A 15,104-nucleotide genomic window follows, 5' to 3' on the forward strand; every position below is an offset into this window, starting at 1 on the left:
TCGGGCTCTGGGTTCCAGCACACAACTAACTCTACGGGGTCATGAGATTCTATTCAGTCCTTAGACTCTTCAATGTAGGTGGGATTTGTTTTTACAGGGAACCTGGGTTCTTAACATCAGTTTAAAAAACTGAACTGACCAAAAATGCTTTAAATTAGGGGGAGCTTCCCACCCACAAACATCCAGAAACATAGTAACCATTCTGCGAGTAACCGCAAAATTAGGATTAAAAGCTAAATAAACTTCCTGCCCCAGTTTGCCTTCTTGTCCAGTTCAGATTGCTAGGCACCTGCTACAAAGCTAAAACTCGCCTTGCCTGGTTACTTCCACTTAGTTCTCACATACCTTCTCCAACAATATGATGTAAGATGTATAAACAATGGATACTTTAAGGTGACAGTGTTTGTGTTCAAGGATATTAAGAAGAGTAAGAAGAGTAAGCATATTGTGAAGATTTTGATCTTTGGTGTATTTTTGGTTGTGTGAAGGAGAAATGTATCATATGAAGAGAAAATGTGTCTTTTTAAATGTTTATTATATTTTATTGGTTTAAATAGATGTCCATGGGTACCAAGTTGACTTCAGGCAACCATTGATGTTTAGTTTTATGAATCAACTTAGCTAGGCTATTGTATTCGTTACTTTTGTTGCTGTGATAAAATGGTACAATCTAAAGTAGTTTATGAAAAAGGTTTATTCTGACTTGTAGTTGAGAAAGATAAGGTTATGGTGGTGGCTATTCCTGGCTGTCAGCTTGACTATATCTGGAATGAACTACAATCCAGAATTGGAAGGCTCACCTGAGATCCTGATCTTGAGGCTGGGAGGTACAAGTTTCTCACCTGGATCCTGGCATGGAGATCTTGAGGCATAGTGGCTATGAATCCCAGGAGACTAAGGCAAGGAGATCTCTGAGTTCAAGGTCATCTGGGACAAAGCAAGTCACAGATCCAGGCATGGTGGTAGACATCTTTAATCTGAGACATACCTTCTGCTGGAGACCTACATAAGGACGTTAGAAAAAGGAAGATTCTCTCTCTTCTTTGCCTGCCTGCCCTGTGGGACTGAGCTACTGCTAGATCCTTGGACTTCTACTCACAGCTGCTGCTGACCATTGTTGGGGAGTCAGACTACAGACTGTGAGTCATCACCAAATTCCCTTACTATACAGAGACTACCCATAAGTTCTGTGACTCTCGAGAACCCTGACTAATATAATTAGGTAGGGAAGCACAGAAGCAGACAGCTAACGTCAGATGTTGCCTGCAAGCGCGGGCCCTGAGAAATCACATTTCCATCTCCATAAAGGAAGCAGAGAGAATGAACAGACAGCCGGATGTGTATGAACTCTTAAAACTCCCACCAGCCAGGTTGTACACCCTAACGGTTCCACACTCTCCCCAAACAGTGCTCCAAAGAGGGTTCTTAATATTTGAACCGGTGAGCCTATGGGGGACTGTGGTAGTTTGAAAACGCGTGGCCTACGGGAAGCGACCCTAGTAGGAGGTGTGGCCTTGTTGGAGGAAGTGAGTCACGGTGGAGGTGGGCTTTGAGAGCTCCTAGTGCTCAAGCTCCACCCAGTGCAAAAGAGAGCGCCTCCTCATGGCTGCCTGCAAAAGCCAGTCTCTTTCTGCCAGCCTTCAAATTCAGATGTAGAACTTGGCTCCTCTAGCACCAAGTTCGATGCACCATGCTATGCTTTGCACCACGATGATAATGGACGAAACCTCTGTAAGTGTAAGCCAGCTTCAGTTAAGTGTTTGTCTTTATGAGAGTTGCCTTGGTCATGGAGTCTCTTCACAACAATAAAAGTCTGACTAAGGCAGGGACATTTCTTATTCAAACCACCCACAGTTCTTTAAAAGAGTTGTAAAAAGGTAGAGGTAGCCCCAATGGCCTGGATTCTCGCAGAAGCAAACTGGGAACTAAGTCTCATTTCCTACAAAGAGCGAGAGACAGAGAGAGAGATGATCCAAATTAATATATCAGAAATGAAAAGGGAGACATTACAACCAACCTGAGAAACTCAGAGAACCAGGAAGACATACTTTAAAAACTGTATTTTAACAAATTAAAAAAAAAAGTTTTTGAAAAACGGATGAATTTCTTGATATACATATAATCTACCAAAGTTAAATTAAGATGAAATAAACAATTTAAGCAGACCTATAGCTACCAGTGAAATAGAAGCAGTAATTAAAAGTCTCCCAAGCAAAAAATAAATAAATAAAAAAGTAAAGTAAATAAAATAAATAGAAAATAAAAAAGGCCCAAGGCCAGATGGAGTCAGTGTAAAATTTTTCCAGATCTTCAAGTTAACATCAATATTCTTCAAGTTATACCACAAAGTAAAGATTGAAAAAACATTTTCTAATCTTTTTATGAGACCATTATTACCCTGACACCAAAATCACAAGAAAGCCTTCTCCCAAAAAAGGAAATTATAGAACAATATTTTAATTGTTCTAATATGATAATAGATATAGATGCAGTATATAATAATAAATATAGATATAAATAGTCCCAATAAAATACTTAAAAATAAAATAAAAAAAATCAGATTATCTGCCATCATCACATTAACTTCAAAGATGTAAGGGTGGTTTAATAAATATAAGTCAATAAACATGAACGACCACAAAAGCAGAGAGAAAAGAAATCACGGGGTTGGGGATTTAGCTCAGTGGTAGAGCGCTTGCCTAGGAAGCGCAAGGCCCTGGGTTCGATCCCCTGCTCCGAAAAAAAGAACCAAAAAAAAAAAAAAGAAAGAAATCACATGATCGTCTCATTAGATTCAGAAAAGGCCTCTGACAAAATCCAGCACCCTTCATAATAAAAGTCTTGGAGAGATTAGGGATATAGGGGCACACTTTAATAAATAGAAACAATTTACAATAAAATCATAGCCAACAACAACCTAAAGAGAATAAATTCAAAGTATTTCCACTAAAATCATGAACCAAAGATGTCCACTCTGTCCATATCTGTCCACTTTAGTACTTGAGGTTTTAGCCAGAGCAATAAGACAACTGAAGGAGTGGATACAAATAGAAGAGAGAGACGTCAAAGTATCTTTATTAATCTTTACTATACAAAGTAGCCCTAAAAACTCCTCCTGGTGACTTCTCTAGCTGATAAACTCTCTCAGCAAAGTAGCAGGTTGCACAATTAACACTTAAAAGTCGGTAGCTTTTGTTTCCGGTGGTGCTACAGGGTGGCGGTGGCACACACCTTTAATCCCAGCACTCAGGGGGCAGAGGCAAGCAGATCTGAGCTCAAAGGCTAGCTGGACTACAGAGGGAGTTCCAGGATAGCCAGGGCTACACAGAGAAACATTGTCTCCAAAGAGAAAAAAAGAAAAGAAAAAAATCAGTAGGAAATAAGGGAACAGTATCTTTCACAATAGCCTTGAACAATGTTTGTGTGTGTGTGTGTGTGTGTGTGTGTGTGTGTGTGTGTGTGTGTGTGTTTTCATGGATCAGTAAGATCAATAGGATTAATATCCTGCCAAAAGCAACCTACAGATTCAATGCCATCCTCATCAAAATCCCATACAGTTCTTCCCAAAAACTGAAAAAAAAAAAAATCTCAAGTTTCATTTAGAAACACAAACAACCAGGATTGCTAAATCAACTCTGAATAATAGAATAACTAGAGTGTCTCCATCTCAGATTTGTACTGCAAAGCTATAGTAAGGAAAATATCACTGGACAGAGACACCTTGAGAGGTGGAATTGAAGACCCAGGCATAAGTCCACACACTACAGAAACCAGAAGTTGGACAAATAAGCCAAAAATAAACCAAATGGAGAAGAGACACCAAATGGGGCCGGTCAAACTGGTTGGTGGCATGTAAGAGAGTGAAGATTGATCCTTATCTATCACCCTATGCAAAATTCAGCTCCGAGTGGATTAAGTACCTCAACATAAGACTAGATACACTGAATCTGCTAGAAGACAAAGTGGGGAATAGCCTTGAAGAACTCACTGGCACAGGAGAGAACATTCTAAACTGTAACAACACCAATAATTAATAGTGGGACATAGCAGCAAGTGACTCCTAATGGCATACTGCTATACCCATAGATCAGTGCCTGACTCAGCCATTATCAGAGAAGCTGCTCTCACATTAGATAGGAAGTAACTCAGAGACCCACAACCGGACAATATGCAGAGAGTAAAAGGCTTCGGAACATTCAGTTCTGGATAAGATTAACCCTCCTCTCAGGGCTCAGGGATCCGTGTGGAAGAAGAGGCAGAAAATTTCTAAGAGCTAGACATGGTGGATGACTTCAGAGAAACAGTGTCCTCCAGACACAATGATCAGGGCACGTATGAACTCACAGATGCTGTGGCAACACGCATAAGATCTGCACAGGTCCAAGCTGGATGGCATCCTGTCACTGGGAAGAGGAAGTGGACACAGGCTCCCACCCACTCCTAACCAAGAAGCTATCTGCAGTTGACACTTGCTGATAAAGGGAGCATCTGTTTTCCCCAGTGGAGCACCACGGGGTGTATTAACCACTCTCCAGGACAGGCCACACCACAACACAAGCAGGCCAACAACACAGAACAAGCTTAATAGAATGATACTTTGTGAACCTTTTGCTTTTCTATGTTTTGATATTTTTTGTCTTACTGGCTTTTTGCTTGGTTGTTTTGATATTTAGTCTCATGGGAGGAAGGGTTTTTTTTTTTATTTCTGTTTGTTTCTCTCTCTTTTTTTTTTTTGAAAGGAGAGAGGGGGAAGAATATAAAGTTGGGTGAGTTGGGAAGGATCTAGGAGCTGAGAGAGGAATTAAAACATGATCATGAAATAAAATATAAGATAAAGCAAAATCTTTTGCAAAAGTCGAAGAAAGATTATTGCAATAAGATTGGCAAGCTCTTAGCTAAGTTAACAAAAGGACAACCCTAAATAAGGAAAATTAGAGAAGAAAAGGGGGGATATAACAACAGACATTGAGGGATTCCAGAGAATAATGAGGGCGTACTTTACAAGCATAGACTCTACCAAGTTGGAAAATCGAAAAGAAATGGATAATTTTTCTCCATATATACAACCTACCAAATTTAAATCAAGATCAGATCAGCAACTTAAACAGGCCTATAACCCCTAGTGAAATAGAAGGAGTAATTAACTCTTTCAACCAAAAAAACAACCACAGGGCCATGTGGTGTTGGCACTACAATCTATAAGACATTCCAAGAAGAGTTACCCCAATACTCCTCAAATTATTCACTAGGGATCCATCCCATATACAGCCACCAAACCCAGACAGTATTGCTGATGCCAAGAAGTGCATGCTGACAGGAGCCTGATATAGCTGTCTCCTGAGAGGCTCTGCCAGAGCCTGACAAATACAGAGGCGAATGCTCACAGCCAATCACTGGACTGAGAACGGGGTCTCCAATAGAGGAGTTAGAGAAGGGATTGAAGGAACTGAAGGAGTTTGCAGTCCCATAAGAACAACAATACCAACCAACCAGAGCTCCCAGGTACTAAACCACCATTCAAAGACTACACACATGGACATACCCATGGCTCCAGCTGCATATGTAGCAGAGGATGGCCTTGATGGGCACCAAAGGGAGGAGCCCTTGGTCCTGCCAAGGCTGGACCCCTGTGTAGGGGAATGTCAGGGTGGAGAGGTGGGAGGGAATGAGTAGGTGAGTGAGGGAACACCCTCATAGAAGTTGGGGGAGATAGTGGGTTTCTGGAGGAGAAACCGGGAAAGAAGATAACATTTGAAATGTAAATTTAAAAAATCAAATAAAAGAAAAGAAAAACCCCAAATCCCCCCCCCCGCAAAAGAAGAAGCATTGTCTTTTTATGAGGACACAATTACTCTGCTGACACCTAAACCACATAAAGACCCAACAGAAAAGAGAATTACAGACCAATTTTCCTTATGAACATAGATGCAAAATTCTCAATAAAATGCTTGCAAACAAAATCCAAGAACACATCAAAAAAGATTATTCACCATAATCATGTGGGTTTCACTCCAGAGAAGCAAGGGCGGTCCGAAAGGGTAGATAAATCAATAAAAGTAATCTACTCTATAAACAAACTGGAAGACAAAATCCACATGAACATCTCGTTAGGTGCAGAAAAGGCCTGTGAAAAAAAATCCAACATCCTTCGTAATAAAAGTCCTGGAGAGATGGGGGTAAAAGAGATATCTCAGCATAGAGAAAAACTCAAAGAATTTTCACCAAAATCATGAACAAGACAGGGTTGTTCACTCTCTCCTTACCTATTCACTATAGTACTTGAAATATTAACTAGAGCAATAAAATGACTGAGGGAGACCAAAGGGATACATACAGGAAAGGAAAAAGTCAGAGTATCTTTATTTGTATAAATAACTGACCCTAAAAATTCCATCAAGAAACCCCTTAAAATTAACACACCAAAATCAGTAGTCCTCAGGGATGGAGAGAGATAATCCGGGAGTTAAGAGCTGACTTTCCTTCCAGAAGTCCTGAGTTCAATTCCCAGCAACCACAGGATGGCTCACAACCATCTGTAATGAGATCTGATGCCCTTTTCTGGCGTGTCTGAAGACAACTACAGTGTACTTATATACAATAAATAAATAAATAAATAAATAAATAAATAAATAAATCCAGTAGCCCTCCTCTATACAAATAACAAATGGCCTGAGGGGAAAAAATCAGGAAAACAAGGCCTTTCACAATAGACTCCAAAAATATAAAGTATCTTGAGGTAGCTCTAAGCAAAAGTGAAACAACTATCTCACAAAGACTTTAAAACATTGAAGGAGCCCTTTCCCCCGGTTGGCAGCGTGGAGGCCGCACGATGCCTGGAGTTACTGTAAAAGATGTTAACCAGCAGGAGTTCGTCAGAGTTCTGGCAGCCTTCCTCAAAAAGTCCCCGAATGGGTGGACACAGTCAAGCTGGCCAAACGTAAAGAGCTTGCCCCATACACATGAGCTGCTTCCACAGCACAGCACCTGTACCTCCGTGGTGGTGCGGGGGAAGGGGGTGGGAATGTTGGTTCCACGACCAAGATCTACCAAGGACAGAGGACGGCAGAGAAATGGTGTCAGGCCCAGCCACTTCAACAGAGGCTCTAAGACCGTGGCCCGCCGGGTCCTCCAAGCCCTGGAGGGGCTGAAAATGGTGGAAAAGGACCAAGATGGGGGCCGCGAGCTAACACCTCAGGGACAGAGAGATCTGAACAGGATTGCTAGACAGGTGGCAGCTGCCAACCAGAAGCATTAGAACAGCGGATGCTGGATTAATAAATTGCCTCATTCATTAAAAAAAAGACACTGAATGAAGAAAATGAAGATACCAGAAGATGGAGAGGTCTCCCATGCTCATGGATCAGTAGGATTAAAATAGTAAAAATGGTCATCCTACTAAAAGCAATCTATAGATTCAATGCAATCTCCATCAAAATCCCAACATGAGTTTTCACAGAACTTGAAAGGACAATTTTCAGCTTTGTATGAAACACACACACACACACACACACACACACACACACACACACACACACCAGGGTAACTAAAACATTCCTGAATGATGAAAGAAACACTGGAAGCATCACAGCATCCCCAATCTCAAACTACACTACAGAGCTACAATAATAAAACAGCACAGTATTGGTACAAAGACAGGCATGTTGATGAATGGAATAAAATTGAAGACCCAGACATAAGTCCACACACCTATGGACAACTGAATTTGGATGGAGAGACCAGAAATACACACTGGAAAAAAGAAAGCATTTTCAACAGCTGGTACTGGTCAGTCTGGATGGTACTTGTAAAAAAGAAAAAAAGAAAACAAATAGATCCATATGTATCACTCTGCATAAAACTTGACTCCAAAAGCATCAACATAAGCCCAGACACACTGAATCTGATAGAAGAGAAAGTGGGGAATAGCCTTGAACTCATTGGGATAGGAAAACACTTTCTGAACAGAACACAGATAGCACAGGCACTAAGATCAACAATTAACAAATGGGTTCTCATGAAACTAAAAATCTTTTATGGCAACAGATACCACCATTAATACAAACAGGAGACTTCAGAATATAAAAAGACTTTTACCAACTACATGTCTGGTAAAGGGCTAATATCCAAAATATATAATAATACACTTAAAAAACTGGCCATCAAAACAAATGACCCAATTTAAAAATAGGGTATAGATATAAATGGAAAGTTCCCCAAAGAGAAAAGTCAAATAGCCAAGGACTTAAAAAGACTTTCAATATCCTTAGCCACCAGGGACATGCAAATCAAGAATCTTTTGAGATTTTGACTTACACCAATCAGAATGCAAAGGTGAACAAAACAAAAGAGAGCCCATGCTGGTGGGCATGGACAGTAAGGAGAAACCTGTCCACTCCCTGTGGGAGTGCGAACTGGAGCAGCGACTAAGGAAATTAGTATGGAAACCATGAAATTCTCAGAAAAATGGATAGAACTAGAAAAAAAAAGTCATCCTAAGTAAGGTGATTCAGACCCAGGAAGACATATATGGTATGTGCTCACTTATATGTGGATGTTTGATATTAAGTCATTGATAAGCAAGCTACAATCTGTGTAGCCATGGGGGTTAAGCAGGGAGTAAGGGGATGGGAGGAGAGATGGGTCTTCCTTGGAAGGGGAAAGGCTATAGTTATAGATGGAAGGAGGTGGGCACTGGAATGAGGGCATCAAACAGGGAGGGAAGAGTGGACTGAGGGAGATAATGCAGGAAGAGACAGCTAACAGTACGGGTCATATGGAGATTTAATACAGCAGAAGGGTTCTATACATATATTAAGGCAATCTAAATGACAGGAAAGGGAGCCCCAACTCAATAGCTCATTTCCAAATGATGCTTCACTACTGGGAATGGATTACACTGAATCAAGTTGCTGGCCAACTTGGGAATCCCCAAACCCAAAATCTTATCAAGGCTATTGATAATTCTCCACTAATTTAGGGTAAGGCCCTATTGCTACAACACCTATACAACTCATTGGACACATAAAAGTTGAACCAGTGCCTTCACCCCTAGAGACTAGTACTCATGATACTGGGAGGTACTCTGCACATGACCAAAGAAGAAAGATAAACGCCAACTCAGCCACAAATGCTTAGATATGGGAGTGACCCCTTTGCAAGATATGCTAGTGCAATAGTGGTCCAAAGAGTGTGGGAGCAACCAACCAATATCCGATTTATTTAAGGGCCATTCCATGAGGTGGAACCCACACCAAACACTGCTTGGGTGGCTGAGAACCTAAGACAAGATAGACCAAATCTAGGGGGAAACCAAACTCTGCTAAAGGAATGCAATAGTAAATAACTCTCAATGACATCCTGCCATACTCATAGATTCATGCCTTGCTGATCCAATATCAGATGCTTCTGCCTGCACAGATGGGAACAAATACAGAGACCCACAGCCAGACAAAATGCAGTGAATGAGAGATCTTGACACACTCGTCAGCCCTGAAAGAAATATCCCCATCAAATCTCTCCCCTCAGGCCTCAGGGAACTCTGTACAAGAGGAGACAGAAAAGGTGTAAGAGTCAGAGGGGTGGAAGACTTCAACGAATCAATGCCTTCCAGACACAACAGGGCTGGTACAGATACGAACTCACAGGGATTGAGGCAGCATGCACAAGGCCTGCATGCATCTGCACCAGATGGGACCCTGGAACTGAAAAAAGAAGTAGACACACACACCCATTCCTAGCCCAGAAACTATCTCCAATTGATAGCCACTCATAAACGAAAAACTAGTTTTGTTTTGTTTTGTTTTGTTTTTTTACCAAGGGAATCTCACCAGGGAAACAAACCACTCTTAAGGTGGCAAGGAGTCACATAGGAGAAGCTAAAAAGTAGCAGTTGATCTTCCTGAGATGGTTCTGCCATGGATTTAAAAAAAAAAAATCTACAACGGATTTGCTCTGTTGGACAAGGCTGAGGAAAATTCCATTTTAAGAAAGATTCCTGCCATTAATATGCTTTTCCTGGTATTATTAAATATATATAACAATCACTAGGTATTAGCCCACCTTTTTGAGCAGATTTCTGCAAAACAACGAAGATAGTCTTGTAGTGATGCTATATAGACAAATAGATGACTTCTTAAGTCTTAATGATGATCCTATAAGAATTCCTAAAATTATATCAGTGATTATTAAGCTCTTTTATAATAGGACTTCTATTAAATCCTTAATGATGTCAAAACTGCATTGAGAACAGTTGTCAGGTGTCATGAGTTAATTGCTTCTGAGATAGAGATAGTAGCCAGGCATTTGCAACTTAGAGCACATTCCAAGAGGTTGTAAAACCATTAACCAACGGTCATAAAAAGGGAACTGAGGGTTTACTGTAGGTGAAAGGGCAGAAGATAAAATATTGACTGGGTTTATCTATACAGAACTTCACTAATAACTTAGTCACAAAAGTTATGGTTTTACCTGTGGGACTGGTAATAGATGATGACTGTTTCGCTAGTTAATTACTCTTAATGGATATGCATGTAAACATTCTCTGTTATAAACTTCTTGTTCAATTTATGTTTGAACTTCCAGTGAACTTTTGTTTAAAAAAATGGAATTCTTGGAAAAAACATGTGATATATTCTCCTAGAAAAGGTACACAAGACTAGGAAAGATCATATTTGAGGATATACATTGGAGAGAAAGCATTGGGAGTAGGGCATTGGGAGCAGAGCATTGTTACATCAGAGCAGGAGGAGAGAGCAAGATTAGAAAGAGAATGCAGAGTGGAATAAGTTAGAAACTATAAGGCAACTTAAAATATTAAGAGCGCTCTATTTTGAATGCAGAGAGAAAGAGAAAAAAATGACGCTTCAGAGAGCAGAAGGAGCAGGCAAGCTTCTCCTTACCATAGGACAGAACAGGTCCTTTCTTAGCAGCAAGACAGGCTTAGTCTTACAAAAGAGGGCAAAGCTTTCTTCTTACAGATTTAGTTTTAATTCATTTAGCAATAAAAGGATGGAAGCTTTTTCTTTCTGTATGCAATAAAGATTGTGGCTCATTTTTCATCCAGAATGAGTGAGTTCTTTCTGCACTTGGACTTGGTCTTTTTCTCTATATACATATGTAAGTATGGATATATGTGTGTAAGTCTGTAATTATGAGATAGTATGAAAGCTGGGCCCAACTGATTTAATGGAGATTTATGAATGTGTATGAGTGATTCTGTATGTTTAATCCATATGCGTGTTTAATCCATATTTGCTTGTGTAAAAGTTTTTCAGTCTGTGAGCATGATTCTTTTCTTCTGGTTCAATAGAAGTTTATTGCTCCAAACTTCCCCTAAGCTGACAAGTAAGAGACATCTGAACAAGAGGGAAAGGTTCTACCAATTAATCCTTTTCTTAATCCCCTGCTGTCTTATGAAGAGGTGCTAAATGCCAGAGACTGCAGTTTCTGGCCCAAAGGGAACTCAAGCAGGTGAGCTATCATAGCAACGTGACTTAGACTTAAGATAAGTACATGTTTTATTACTAAACAGCAACCTTAAATATCTAGAAAGACTAAGTCTTGCCCATGCCTATGCTCATCCCCGTCCACTTTCCTTCAAGAGAGAACCAAGAAAGGAGAACAGCTGGGTTTGACCCTCAGCATTAAGGAGAAGCCCTGTTGCCAGCAATAGATCACCCACACAAAATGAACTCAACAGGATCTTTTGGGGGTCTTTGTCTCAAAATGTTAAGTTCAGACAATTGTTCGTTTTAATTTTTCCACCCTATAGGTCCTTTTGTGTGTCTATTAAGGCTTCCAATTTGGGGGTTGTTATGGGTGTGTGTACATGGTGTCTCCGCATTGATGTGTGTTTTTTGTGCTTCTTTGGCTCTTTTTCTTGTTTGGTTGTTTTCTTATATTCTGATTTTTGTTGATTTATCTTATTTCATTTATTATTGTTGTTGTTGTTGCTGCTGCTGCTGCTGCTGCTGCTACTACTACTACTACTACTTAGATTTCTGTTTGTTTTCTTACTTTCTTTTGTTTTCTCCTGTAGCCTGAGTTGGTGCAGAACTTCTGACTTTATTTCCAAAGTGCTAGGCTTACAGGCAGGTATCACCATGCCTTATTTAGGAGAAAACCATTACAAAATTTCAAAGAACACTTGAGGAACAAGGTAGACAACAATGCTTATTATGTAATTTTGTATCACTGTAACGAAAACATCTTGTTCAGTGGATTTAAGAAGACCTGCTTTAAATGTGTTCACTCAATGCAAAAAAAAATTAAATAAAATTTACAGTATTATAATTTGAATAGGTGCCAAATGTCCTGTTCCTTTTCTCCAATCAGGAAGAGAAAATTCTTTTCCAAATCACTTGAAGCTTGGACAAAAAAAAAAAATCCCCCCCCCAATATTCTGTAGCATCACAGGCAGACTTCAGCCCTTCAGAGAGGACATCCCAGCTCTCATGATCTCGTCAACCAGGAGAATGTTGGTGGTGATCACAGTACAGGAGTGAAGCAGCTGCTTCTTTACACAGTAGTTATCCCACACATCCATTTCTGTGGCCACCATTGGCTCACCTGTGTTCAGATCCACACCCACAAGCTGACCGGATTCTGAATGTTCAGCTTGAACTTTAACTAATGTTTCCTGAAGGTCAAAACCAGAGTTCTGCGCGAGAACCTTGGGAATGATGAGCAAGGCATCTGCAAATGCCTGGACCCCAAGCTGAGCTCTGCCCTTCACAATGGGCTTGTATTTAATCAGAGCCTCTGCCAGTGCCACTTCTGCTGCACCTGCACCCGGGACAACACAGCCATCATCAATAGCATTTTTGACAGCCCTCAAGCCATCTCTGATTGCATCCTTGATCTGAGTCAGTGTGTGCTTGTTTGGTCCTTTAACCAGTAAAGTGACAGAACAGGGATTGTTACATTTCTCAATAAAGGTGAACTTCTCCTCACCCAATGTATACCCATAGAAAAGCCCTGCATGTCCCAAACAGTCAGGATTCAGGTCATCAAAGGAGTTCAGAGCTATCCCACCACAAGCAGGAGTCAGCCTTTCCATGTTTCTCCTCTTGGCTCTGTGCAGAGCTATGATACCTTCTTTCCAAGAGCATCTAAAGAGAAGGGGTCAATCCCCTTTTGATTAATAATGACAAATCCTTTATCTGAATCACCACAGACTTTCTTCTTCAGTTCTACGATTTTTTTTAACTCTATCTTCAATGAATTTTCTTTCAGCCTTTCTCTCTTCTGCACTCTTGTAAAAAAAAAAAAAAAAAAAAAAAAAAAAAAACCCAGAATTCACTTCTGTCTTCTCATACTCCAAGGACACGTTGCATGTGAGGATGTAGGCATTTTCTACTCTTTTCTTCTTATCAGGATGCTGCGCCCCATGATCCAAAACAAGCCCTCTGATTAAGCTTGTATCAGTTTCAGATTTATGCTTCATCTCCACGATCTCAACCATGAAGAGGTCAATGGGCTCATCTTTTTTCCTAATGGCCAAAATGGAGTCCACCACAGCCTCTGTCAAGACCTCTGCAAGCTCAGCATGAACTTTAGTCCGCAGAGATGTCCTGGCCACATCGTTGAGTGTTTCTCTGTCCATCTCTTTGCTTACTTTGACTTGTTCCAAAAACTGGAGTGCCTTTTCCTTTGCAGCTTCAAAACCTTCAGTTATTATTCTGGGATGAAGACCTTCAGAAATGTAGAGGTCCGCTTGTTTGAGCAGCTCCCCGATGATGAGGACATTGGATGTAGTGCCATCGCCGGTTATGTCATCCTGCGCTGTAGCCACTTTTGCTATCAAAGAGGCTGTTGGGTGTTGAATTTGCATTTCATTAAGTAGCACATTGCCATCTTTAGTAAGTTTGATGTCACCAGCACCAGATACAAGCATCTTCATGGTGCCTTTAGGCCTCAAGTTGGTCCTCAGAACATCCTGCAGGCCCCGTGCCGCGCTGATGTTCACCGCCAGCGCTGCCTGCGCCCGGGCCACCTCGGCTTTGGGATTTAGGGTCTTCATCGCCGCCATGGCTGGTCTAGCTCAGGGAGAGGCCGAGAACAACGTGTTTTCTTACTTTCAATAAATGAAAATGGAAAAAAAAAAAAACGATTATTGGGCAGGTAGCAGTACACAATGGAGGCCAAAGTGAACATCCCTTAGAAGAAAATACGAAACAAAGAAGTTTTCACTCTGAGTTTTGTATCCACAATTGTATGTTTGTCGTAGATCACAGCAAGCAGCCCTGCCCAGCTCTCCATACAAACTACTATTAGAGGAAAAAATATCCTTTTACGTTTCCTAGAAATGATCCCAAGGATGCATGAAGAAACAGCAGCTAGAGAGAATCTAGTGCCGATGGCTAGGTGTGGTTCAAACACAGCCAGTTCCTTTTAATCATCCTAACAGGAGAGGAGGAGATCATTCTAAAGCTCCTTCCTTTGGCAGAAAATTACAACCACAGGATCAAAAGAAATTGGAATTTTCACCAGGAGTCTCTTGCTTGGAGAAGCAAAAGCTGGATGCAGCCAGAGGACAAATCTGACTCCCTGAAAGAGACTTCACAGTTCTGTCAACATGTCAGAGTGCCGGCAGGAGAGACTGGATCCAAGACAAGGACGAGTCAGTGTGCAGGACTGGACCTTGACCAGGTCTGTGTATTTGTGCATAACTTATCTAGTGCCCTCTACTTAAACCTAAGCCTCATATTAGGACTCTAAAGATGGATTTGGGGCCATTGAACCCCTTTATCTCTTTCTCTTCTTAATGTGGCCACACAGAGTAAATGAATCTCCTTTCTCTGCTTCTCACCATTATTTGCTTCTTTAATTGTCCTATTGAGGATGGGAGGACAAGCCTAGCTTGTTAGCTGCCAGGGCCCATGCTCTGACCCTAACAACTCTGGCAACATGCCCTCTCTCATGACTCTGTACCAACTCTGCTCCAGCTGACACGGATGAGAGCACAGGATCTGCTCCCACCCCCAGCCCCATCCCCCAATCCCCCCTCCCGCTCCATCTCCAGGAGGAAGGTTCTCTTTTCTGCAGGGCCAGGACATCAGTGTTTTCTTTCCTGTCTCTATCACTTCTAGTTAGGTGGGAAATCA

General features: G+C 41.1%; 1 protein-coding gene and 1 pseudogene across 1 annotated transcript; one reads left to right on the forward strand and one right to left on the reverse strand.

The window, feature by feature from the left end:
* Positions 1–6,820: 6,820 nt before the first annotated feature.
* LOC116908049 lies at positions 6,821–7,255 on the forward strand (annotated as a pseudogene).
* A 4,774-nt stretch (positions 7,256–12,029) lies between these two features.
* On the reverse strand, positions 12,030–14,048 carry LOC116907790 (T-complex protein 1 subunit zeta-like). The gene is given in 3 exon segments (XM_032910932.1): positions 12,030–13,101; positions 13,104–13,203; positions 13,205–14,048. Coding segments are annotated over 3 exon segments (1,605 nt in total). The 5' UTR covers positions 14,030–14,048; the 3' UTR covers positions 12,030–12,421.
* Between the last annotated feature and the right edge of the window lie 1,056 nt (positions 14,049–15,104).

The sequence above is a fragment of the Rattus rattus genome, chromosome 8, assembly GCF_011064425.1.
Source record: "Rattus rattus isolate New Zealand chromosome 8, Rrattus_CSIRO_v1, whole genome shotgun sequence".
NCBI classification, from domain to species: domain Eukaryota; kingdom Metazoa; phylum Chordata; class Mammalia; order Rodentia; family Muridae; genus Rattus; species Rattus rattus.